Source organism: Wyeomyia smithii, chromosome 2, assembly GCF_029784165.1.
Source record: "Wyeomyia smithii strain HCP4-BCI-WySm-NY-G18 chromosome 2, ASM2978416v1, whole genome shotgun sequence".
Taxonomy (NCBI): Eukaryota; Metazoa; Arthropoda; class Insecta; order Diptera; family Culicidae; genus Wyeomyia; species Wyeomyia smithii.
The window spans coordinates 119,143,423-119,155,311 of NC_073695.1; the positions used below are offsets into that span (position 1 = coordinate 119,143,423).

Below are 11,889 nucleotides of genomic sequence, written 5' to 3' on the forward strand. Positions count from 1 at the left end.
GCTCCACTATATTTTAAAGTCTTAACTTCACCTTTGTTCTACGTGTGCAAGACGCGTGTACAAGACGTTTATAAGATCGGTAGTCATCTACAGGCCCAATTTGTAGACGCTGATCGAGGAGGACCTACAAGCACACGATTTTTTTAAACGGCGGGTGCTTAAGACGATACTCGACGATGTATGTGACAATGGCGTATTTATAAGAGGAACTGGGAGAATGCAATCGGCGTGGCATGTTTGCTAAAATACTGTACATAATGTTAAAAGCTTAAATTGAATATTTTTTGATCGGCCTAATGACCGGTCGTTTAGTGCAATTAACAAATCAACACCTGTGGGCCTACATTGTACGTATAGCCAAAACTGTTTCGTTCTTTTTTTTTGTTTGATTATGCAGGTAGACTAGATCAATGTGAAGTCAATTCGAATAAATTATCGAACAGCGGTTACCATTTATTCCATATCAAATATGCATAAGCGTTTGATGGCACATGTTTAAACAGTATTGTGCCGTACCAGATAAAAGGCTTTGGGGAAAAAATATGTTCAAACAATATTCCATTAAAATTTCCCTATAAAAAGTCATTATTTCCCTCTGATAATTGTCAATACGTAAGAGTAACAGAATGAAACACTTAGTTTTGGTGTTGGCGTTTGCAGTAGGGTGTACAATATTGCAAAATGTGCAGGCCAAACAATTTACCGAATGTGAATTAGCCCGGCTACTGCATCGGACCTACGGTTTCGATAGATCTAAAACGAATAATTTTGTCTGTCTGGCTGCCGCTGAAAGTTCTTTGAACACGTCCAAAACGCATAAAAACCGAAATGGTTCAACCGATTACGGTTTGTTTCAAATCAACAACATGTACTGGTGCACCACTCCTGGATACGTTTCGCGTAGTGACGATTGCAGAACTGCTTGTTCCGGTAAGTGCACAGATACCACAGAATTAGGCACTTTTTCATGAATTTGGGTTCATATTTTCAGAATTTCTTAAGAATGATATTTCGAAAGCGGTAGCCTGTGCCAAAAAAGTACTTGCTCGACATGGGTATACGGCTTGGGAAGGTTGGAAGGCCAAGTGTCGCAGTGGAGTGAAAGATCTGTCATCATGCATGTAAATACACGAAACCTTGGCGTACAATTTTGGAGAAAAAGAATATGACATGTGATTCGATGAAACTAAATCGATTGAAATAAATCTTCTGCAATTATAAAAAATCTGTTTTTGAATCATAATATTTGAAATGTGTCCGTTTGATTCTAAGTTATACAGCATAAGGATTATTTGGTTAAAACCTTAGGAGCTATCTCCAGTAGACTCTTAACTTGAGAGTATTAGCAATGTTTTTCTCATTTCATCAACGAAACAATGTATACACATGCATAATAAAACTCAACCTTTGATGAAGCTGATATCTATCAGGAAAACGGATTTCTCTAAGTAAAGTTACATCATAGATAATTATCAAGAATTTATTTTTTCACGTCCGCAAACATAAAATACGAACGAATGGAACGAATGACTGACATGGATATCCTGTACATATACCATGTTCTACATTGTTGACTTTCATAGGTCATTCATTTAGTTAGCGTTGTATACGATTTGTTAACATAGGTGAGATTGACGTAATTTCGAATATATAATAAACAACTGACATACTACAATATCAGACTTGATGCTTTTTATTACGTAAGATTTACCTGAACTAATCAATCTTTTTGACGTAGGCCTACGTCCAATTTATAAATGATATTTTTTGTGAAAACTGTAACAAAAAGTATTCTTTCCAAATTCATATTATTTTACTTTCACTGAACAGATAAGAATTTATCATTCTTACGATTATACGATTGCTTTAAAATGTGAAATGAAATTAGTTAGCCAAAAGAATGTGGCAGAAAGTTAATGTGAATTAAAGATTTGTTAAGGTAGTGCAACACAGTCTTACCATCGACAATTCCGCGCATATATTTGAATCCGTGAAAATCCAAGATAAATGTGCCGATACTGCGGTGTTGGTTCAGGAAGTCAATACAGCGTTTGTTGCTGTGGCCGGTTGGAACTAACAACCCATGCGGACGTATGTGACGCGTCGCACAGTGCGTTGAATGTAGGGTAAGACGGGACAAAAATCAAAACTACACGATTTTGTCGATAAAACATGTTGATGTAACAAGAAAAGTTATTCGTTACCTTCAGAGTTACTAAATGCATAAGGGTCTTATGTGATTCACTAAATCACAAAACTGTCCCAAACGCCAACGCACTCATCCTGTACCAGAAACCGTTAATCTCTTTGTAAAAGTTGTACATTGTAACGAAAACTGCGGTTTCTATGTTTTACTTCCTTTTTCATAGTTGCAAAAGTGACTTAAGTGCAATTATAACAAAAAAAAAAGATTATTTTAGGTATTCTTTTAGATATTCTTTTATATATTATTTTTATTATTTTTTTTACATTTAATTACCAGAGTAATGAACAATTTTAAAATTCTTCATGATGCATATTATATTACCAAGTCAAGTTTTAGGTCATCTTCAGACGAATTGGAATAGTTGTTCGAAAAGGTAGCAGCAAATACTAGTTCTACTGGGGAGTTATTTTCAACGAGCTCTGCAACTCGCCGTTTTTTTATTCTGGTGGGCAGCTTTCAAAAAGTTTCTGAGGACGCCCAATAGAAAAACTGTTGTTTTATTCATAATTATTATTCTCACCGAATCGAGGAAGAGCAAGCGGTGATTCCAACCAAATTTCATGCGTTTCCATGAAATACTTTTTTATTCTATTACATTTCTCCCATTTCGAGTAATATACAGCAGAAAACTTGACATTTTTTTTATTAACATGCTCAACTGTGTCTTCTGGTAGAGACGATGTTAAATATCGAAATACACATGATGTACTTTTGCTTACATTGCAGTTAAACCACTCCTCAAAAATCTGCCGGTTCACGAGCGATCGGCATTGACATACGAAAAATAAAAAAACTCGCAAAGTTGCAGGAAGTTGCAGCTAATTTTTATATATTTTGTAGAGAACACTTCAAGCAAACTTTTGATATATGTTTTAGAGAGGAACTCGGTGGAACTTTTTTTAAAACGCTAACGAAAGTTTGAGTTCGCGTTTTTTCAAAGAATAATATCTTCACCAACTCATCATACCGATTAATCATACACGCAATCGAAACCAAGTCTCTCTACCAATGAAATATATTGCACTAACCTTGATTGTTATTTTCCATTTTATTTTATTGGAATACACGAAGTAATTAAGTTTTGCCAACGTTTAGAAAACGCGCGACAATTTAGCACGAAATATGAAACTAATGATTGCTTTGGACGCTGGCGCTTGCTATGCGTGTATTAGTATTTGTGATGCTTCCCAAAGCTCACCAATACTTGTTCACAACCCAGGAGACATCTGTGAACACTTCTGGGTAGTTAATGCATCCAAATAAAAAAGACAGAAAAACGATTTTTGTCTATGGCTCAACGCACTGTGCGTCGTAGCAAACCTTTTGCTACCGTGTGTACTGAAGGGGCAATTCACGACAACTCCACTGAGCGAAAGTAAAGCAAGCTTCATATTGTGAAAAATGTTGGCGGCTGGTGTTTTTTTGCTGACGCCATCTTTTCATGACCCAAAAACAACATGTAACATTATGGAACCACGGTGGATTCGAAATGAAAATTGAGCTTGAATATATCATATGCAACCCAGTGCAAAAGCATTGGTGCAAAAGCATTGGTAAGTGGGGCCTGTCTGTAACTGATCTATTGAAACGCTCCCCAATATCAGCGAACACGCCACTCTCCGAAAAAGGACAAAAAAAAAGCTCAAAGGTACACGAAACTCCCGAAACAGGTGGAATCTCTAACTTATTTGCTAGGTTAGGCAATCAGGCTCAGGGCCATGCTATAAACCTCAAACCCGGTATAACAGTCATGTTACCAACTTTACCGCTAACCACTGCACTGACATCGCAGTACCACTGACAACATTGACAGAGCATCACAGTACTGTACTGTTATTTAAGTGGTCGCGAAAAATCATTGTTTTCGAATTGTTTAGTAAACAAATGATGTCATATTACATTAGAATATTGGATACAGGATATTCAGGCTATATACATGAAAAAAGCTGTGTTCTGCTGCTAAACTACTAATACTTTATTAAATTTTGACATGTGTAGGGTTCACATATGTATGCACTTGTGATTCTGGTATTTATTGATGAAGTATTATCACATAATGCTAAAGATGAGGCGAGTCGTTTATTTATTTTGCGGTAGAGTGGGTTTCATGCTGCTTGATCATGCCAACCCACGCAATCCAATTTTTAACTCATTTTTCTCCATAATCTTTTTCAAACAATTTTTTTGCCTAAATCACCGACGCCCGCGGACTGTTTAATTCCTCGCGAGATGGAAGCATAACCCCAGAGATTTTTGTCTCAGAAAATCTTTTGAGGTGAGCTAAGGTTGATCTTACAAAAGTTTGATTGTTAGGGGATTACGTTACTCTATAACCACCGACACGCGTTTAGAGTCAAACTCAGTCCACTGGAATTGGCGGTGACGGTCAGGTTGGATTTGAATGAAATGGGATAAAATCGACACGAATCGAAAAGTAATTAAGATAACTTTTGTGCACTAAAATTTATGTAATGTGATTTAGTTTAGCATCGAATAAGAAATAGAATGTAAATATAGTGTAAAGAATATTGCTATGGGATTTAGTTGTTATTAGTATATTGCTATGCTCACGGCAGAATTTTTAACCAGCAACTACTGTATGGTTTGGAACGATGAAAGTTTATCGCAAGATATATCGTTTACAGGCGTTTTGATTTATGATATAAAAATAGCCACTTTTTTGCAACCACTAGCTAAGTGCTTTGTCTGGGGGTGGTCACAAATAGTGTATTACACCTACGCTGTTGGCACTGAACAATGAATAGAACAATGGAATGGAATATTTTCAGGAGAAGTTACTTGAAGCTTACTGTTTCGAGCATATGTAGCAAAGACATACGCTAAGCATCGGTTGTTGAGCATCAGTTCGTATCTCACCAGGCATGCGATTTACGTGCACGGTGGTTTTGCGAATGGGAAAATGAGATTTTGATTAGCCTAAGAGGATTTCCTGGAAAGCGTTGCATTGAATTAGGAACTCTATTTTGAGCATAATCTAGTGCGATTAGGAACAAAATAAATAGAACCTGCCTTGAAGGGCAAATATCTGCTGTAGAGCCCCACTATTTTCATTTGTTGCAAACAATAGGAATATCTCCAGAAGTGGCATAATTTTGATTATTGATCTACTATCTCATGTTAATTTTAATGTTTCGTGGTGATATTTATCATTCATAAGCATACAAGGAAAGCAAATGTTCTTCTTACATAACCATTCAGACGTTTGTTACTATGTAACGACCAGTGAAAAAATATGTTTTTTTCCTGTTAAGAGCAAATACAAAAACCCATTAAAAATAAGCTTCCTTCGTAATAGTAAAGGATCAATTTTCAACCATTCTGAATTTTTTTCTAAAAATTAGCTTGCGTTATTGAATGCTTTCGGACATTTGATATAAAAAACATGGTTTCTAGTGTGGCCAATAATTAAATACTCAAAACTTGGCGATTCCTCTTTTTTTCCATTCATCATTTATTATAAACATTTTTTAAAGCTCAGAATTATAAGATCTTCACTTCAATTCAACGGTTTCCTAAGCGAACGAAATCCTCAATATGCCATATGATTTTAAAAAGAACGTGAAGCCCTTTGCGAAGTCATTTCAATGATAGCGTATAGATATGCCGGTTTTTATTCAGGTATTTCTTTCCAGATGTATCCTGAAGTACAGCGATTGCATCACGTGTTACAATCGCATTTATCATAACATGAATTTATACGTTCTTTGCACACCTATTCTTATATTTCCGTTCCACGTTCTTCGTTGGGTTACGCGAATAACACCTGCTTATTAATCACTGTTATGTTCGCCATTCGACTGAATTGGTATGGGACTTCTCCTTTATTTAGAAATCATTTTTTAACTAAAAATCATCTATGTAAGTTTTTTGGATTTAAATATTATAATAACAGTTGTTAGAATTTTACATGACTTCGAGAGTAATATATAAAATTACGGTTAAAAACTCTGTTTGATAAGAAGTATTATTTTTCCAAAGTAGAAGGCACAGCCAGTCCACTAGGAGAATCAAACTTGATTGTAATCATGGAGCATGCAACAATTGTGCATAACGAACAAAGCTTGCTGTGGTGCTCAAAAGTATTTTTTTGCACGCGATTAGAAAATGAAAGTTTTCTTCCAGTTCATGCTTAGCAGTTGTCTTTCTGATGAAGTAAACTGTCGTTCATGTTTTAGTCTCTACCATAATAACTGGCGTGCTGGGTTTAATTCAGGTAATGCCACCTTAAGTTTATTGGAAGTTTATTGGTGTTTAAATTGTCTAGGTATTATTGTACCTATCGATCCGGATATTGATGATTTATTGATTTTGACATTTAAACAATAAAGCTTAAATTGGGAACATAATGAAGCACTTATGAGGAAACATATAAATAAAAGCTTGAATATTCGAAGACAAAACAAGTTTCTAAACATTTATGTATTTCTTTTGGATTGTATTCTGCTCTGTAATCTCTAGAAGTTATTTGAATTTGTTCATGCCAAATTATCAATAAAAGTTTCGCAGTGATGAGTCAGTCCACACAGGAAAAAATATAAAGATATAAAGAAAATAAAGTTCGGGGTGGATATCTTTTGAAATCAAATAAATATTGCACATAAAAATAAACCTTTACGTGGGTTATGGCACAAAATTAGTTACTTATACATCAGACATCTTTATACAACTTACTTATACAACAGACATCGTTATGAGTTAACACTACTGAATCGAATTTTCTTCGGACGCTCTTAAAGGCTTGCAAAGAATAAAATTAATGTTGCACGCTGTAGTTCCAATAGTCGAGGTAGTGTTGCTGTAGTTGTGAATAAGTGTTTCTCGAGTTGTGCTTTATATATAAACACTCGTGTTACATTTAATAAATTAGGATTTTTAACCAGCTAAAGGGGTTTTGGGTTGTTTTAATAGGTAAAACAATTTTTTCCATGTTTCCAATTCGATTTACAAGCACAGATGCAAAATGAATGAAATTAGGTAAGAATGAAGCTTAAATTAGTATTGTATAATCAGTTATATGATGCAATTAGAAATTATTTAACGGACCAAATACTAATAAAGTGTTTTCTAACAGAGTTAGCTAATTTTCAGACAGTTTCTCATCAACGCATGATACTTTTTAAAAAATTGAAAGACCACAACTGGTGGGTAAGCATCGCGGTCGTTATATTTTAGGGGTAAAGAAAAGGCTTCACATTCTGTGACCGACTACATATAAAGTATAGGTGAATAAGTTACGAGGGAAGGGGTCTGAAATTGACCAATACTACGTTACAACATTGAGAACATTCCTTAGTACTAGGTCATGGCCACCAATGGACTAGTTCCTGTATTCCAAGTCGTAAGAGGTGTCGCTTGATGGCTTAATAATCTGGGAGGATCCGCAATACAACCGGGATCGGTCCACATGTGACTTATGACGACCTAGACAACCAGACCATCAGAATAATTAGACGCATTTTACGTTTGTAAGTATTGTTTTGATCTTGCTCAGTATATTACCGAAACATGTTCCGGCCATGTATCCGGAACCGGTTGACCGATTTCAGCCAACGTCCATAATCATATGGTCCATCCGACACTAACACCTTTCTTCTGGAATATGGCGAGCTTATATTGGTTAAAAGAAAGACGAGAAAACCTAAAAATATGATCAAAAAATCATCAGTGATTTTTTTTTGTGGCGTCATATACTTTTAGTTGTTTGAAAATGTCTGATTTTGTGCCAAATAATCGTTATTTGAGAGAAATGTTACATTTCTTTTGTCGACTTCAATTGAGCTTGAGCTTGAAAGACCGCACATTTCGTAGTTGCTCTTCCTTAATAGATCTGAAAGAATCACCATAAAATGACTAATTTGGGATTAATTTACCATTTTCAATGTAGAACAATTCAGTAGTTTCCGCTTTGTACAGATCGATAACTGCGCTGGCTACGTCATTACGGTCGGTTAGGTAAGGAAGGACGCAAGTGTTACAATTGTTGTTGCCTTTTTTTCTAAACGACTATATAGGAAAGGAAGGTTACTTTGTCACCGTGGTCAGTGACGGAATTTGTTATGCTTTCACTTTTTCCTCTACACGCCTATGTATCATATAAAGTCTACTGTTCTTCTTTACCGAGTCCCCAGCCAAGTATTGGCCTGGTGTGGTTTTCATTCAACTGTGTGTGACTTTTCTGGGATTTAACATGAGGGAAAGGTCTAGTAGGGGGATAGAAGGGAGCCTGAAAATAAACCCATGCGTAAAAGTCCCTCTGACACTCAACGGTCTGATTCTACTAAGATTCGAACTTATGACCAATCACTTGACAAAGCAGATTCTGTAACCTTGAGACTACGAGCCCCCCTGCGAGTGCTATCGACTTCAATTAACGCGATTAAGTTGAGCACTGCAGAGCAGGGGTAAGAAAGTAATTTTATTGCATGACATCACTCGGCCTCATACTGTTAGAGGCGTTAAAACTTACCAAGAAACGCTCAAATTAAAAGTCCTGCCTCACCCGCCTAGATATTACGCCGTCCGATTATTATTTGTTTCGTTCGTTGGTACATGATCAGGCTGATCAGCAGTTCTGTACACATAGAGACATCGAAAAACAGTTTGATTCGTAAATAACCTCAAAAAACAATTTTTTTTCGTATCGGCATTAGGGTTTGCAATATTCCCGGGAATTGATTTCCCGGGAAACGGGAATGAAAAATCTCATTTCCAGGGAATTCCCGGGAACCGGAAAAGGAAAAAATCTTAGCAAAAATGAGATATCAAATAAAGTTTATTAATAAAAGGTATTAAACAATGGTTTACAATTTAATTATCAATTCACATAATACACGAATTAAAAAACAAAACTTAATCAAGTTCATGTTCAAAAACTCATGATCGATTTTATCGCAAATGTTAGTAGAAGAGTTTCAGGGTTTTTATGCCGTCGAACAATCGATTCAGATCCGGTAACAACTTTTCGTCAAGCCCAAATAATGTAATTTCCTTCTGTACAACTTTGCTTAAGATCGCTGATTCACCGCATGTGGCTGATTTCTAAAATACTTTTAAATCACCGAGTCCACCTCTTGCTACATTTCATTAGAAACTGAAGTGTCCAATACTTTTAGATTGTTGAAGATAAAGTTGAGTGTTGGGCAGGCAGGTTTTAGAGCTTTTGAATGCCTACATAATAAATTTATTAATTTACAGGTTTCGAAAATTGTTGTCAAAAAAAAAAAGAAAAAATTAAGCAACTATCCACTTAGTAGTAAACTAACTAGCAAAAAAAAGACATTAGACGAGGCAAATATTGGCTTAATGTTTCTTTTCCCGGGATCCGGGAATCCCGGGAAAAGATAATTCCCGGGAAATCGTTCCCGGGTTTGCAAACCCTAATCGGCATTCGAGCCCTACCGAAGGATGGGACAAAATTGTAGACTATAGTGATAGACGGTACATTGAATGATTCAAGGTAACTTTTTTTTTTCAGAATAAATGCAGTTTTGTTTTAGAAATATAAAATGTTACATGTTACATAATGCTCAAGCTTCATGGTACATAATGCTCAAGGTTTCATGATACAAAATGCTCAAGCTTTCGAAGTTCGATTTCTCATACCATTCGTGGTTTTACGTAAAATCTGTGATTTTACTTTTTTTTTTCTTCACAAATCATTTATTTGACACGGCACAAATACAATTCAATGTTTAAGGGCGCCAATTATATCGGATGACTTAAAATCTATAAGCAAATTTTTATCCTCGCTGCCGACTACGAGCTGAAATTAGGTCTATCTTAAAACTAGCATGTATTATTCAATCAGTGTTTTGTAGTTGAATGGTCGTCTGATGATCATCGAATGAATATGCAGCATGTATGGATTTGTTCTGCTAAGCCACGATGTCATGAGCTGGGACAGGGGCTTGTAATCCTCGGGTTCTGAGGGTATTGTGCGGGGTCTAGTTGCTGGTTTTGGTTCGTTGTTGTTGTTCGCTGGTGTTCGAGTTGCCATATGGTGTGTGCCGCTGAGCCAAGATATAAAGAAAGGCCTCGGGTTTTCCTGGCGAGTTCGTGTGGGGTTCAATTGCTGGTTCCAAAATCGAGGTCTACGACGTGTTCTTGCCGTTTTGTTGAATGTGGGTGGAAAGGAATGGGACTAGACTTGGACATGGATGGATTTCAGGAAAATGTATATAAGGGACATGTAGGGTAGGTCGCGACTCGCCAAGACATCACGAACAGGGACAGCTGGTTCTCTACCCTCGGCTCGAAGGGAAGTTATTAGTTTAGACCTGGCGTCACGGTGTACAGGGCATGACCAAACAACGTGCTCTATGTCGTGATAACCTTCACCACAGGCACAGATACCACTTTCCCCGAGCCCAATACGACGGAGATGCGCATCAAATCTATAGTGATTGGACATAAGCCGAGACATCACGTAAATGAAATCTCGACCTACATCCAACCCCTTGAACCACGGATTCGTCGATACCTTGGGTATAATGGAATGTAACCACCTTCCCAGTTCCCCTCTGGTCCAAGAATTTTGCCAACTGATGATCGTATTCTGACGTACAAATGCGAAAAATTCATTAAAAGCAATTGGTCTTTCATAAATTTCACCGTTTGATGCGCCCACCTTAGCCAAAGAGTCCGCTTTCTCATTGCCCGGTATCGAGCAGTGAGAAGGGACCCACGCTAAGGTAATCTGAAACGATTTTTCGGATAAAGCACTCAGATGTTCCCGTATTTTCCCCAGGAAATACGGAGAGTGCTTAACATCTTTCATTGATCGGAGAGCCTCAATGGAACTGAGACTGTCCGTAAAGATGAAATAATGGACCGTGGGCATTTTTTTCGATAATCCCTAGGGTGTACTGAATAGCAGCTAATTCTGCGACGTAAACAGAAGCAGGATTATCGAGCTTATGGGAGACGGTTAAATTGTTATTGAAGACACCGAAGCCAGTGGACCCATCGAGAAGTGATCCGTCAGTGTAGGACATATTGTTGCAGTTGATGTTTCGATATTTATTGGAAAAAAACTTTAGGGATCTGCTGCACGCGTAAATGATCCGGGATTCCACGAGTTTCTTCTATCATGGAAGTATCGAAAAACACAGTAGAATCAGAAGTATTTGATAAGTTGACACGATTTGGAATATTCAAAGAAGGGTTAATATTTTGGGACATGTGATTGAAATACAATGTCATAAAACGGGTTTGAGAATTGAGTTCGATTAACCTTTCAAAATTTTCAATCACAGGACGGTTCAAGACCTCACATTTGTTAAGAATACGAGAAGACAGGCTCCAGAAGCGGTTTTTCAACGGTAGAACTCCGGCTAAGACCTCCAAACTCATCGTATGGGTCGATTGCATGCAACCTAAGGCGATACGCAAACAACGATATTGTATTCGCTCCAGTTTGATCAAATGTGTGTTTGCTGCGGAGCGGAAGCAGAAACACCCGTACTCAATTACAGACAATATCGTTGTTTGGTAAAGCCTTATAAGGTCTCCTGGGTGGACTCCCCACCATGATCCGGTTATTGTACGAAGAAAATTTACTCTTTGCTGACTTTTCTTCATCAGATACCTAACATGGCAACCCCAGGTGCCCTTTAGAGTCGAACCAGACACCAAGATACTTATGCACCAAAACCTGAGAGATC

At 37.1% G+C, this 11,889-nt stretch overlaps 1 protein-coding gene across 1 annotated transcript; it reads left to right on the forward strand.

Moving 5' to 3' along the window:
• The first annotated feature begins 590 nt into the window (after positions 1-590).
• LOC129722862 (lysozyme-like) lies at positions 591-1,225 on the forward strand. Its single transcript, XM_055676666.1, has 2 exons — positions 591-930; positions 992-1,225. The coding sequence occupies exons 1-2, from the start codon at positions 627-629 to the stop codon at positions 1,123-1,125; spliced, it is 438 nt and encodes a 145-aa protein (XP_055532641.1). The 5' UTR covers positions 591-626; the 3' UTR covers positions 1,126-1,225.
• The last annotated feature ends 10,664 nt before the right edge of the window (positions 1,226-11,889 follow it).

Excerpts from the sequence above, each read along its gene's own strand:
- LOC129722862 (XM_055676666.1), top strand. The coding sequence starts at position 627 with ATGAAACACTTAGTTTTGGTGTTGGCGTTTGCAGTAGGGTGTACAATA. Across the intron at positions 931-991 it reads TTGCAGAACTGCTTGTTCCG|AATTTCTTAAGAATGATATT; the intron begins GTAAGTGCACAG and ends TCATATTTTCAG.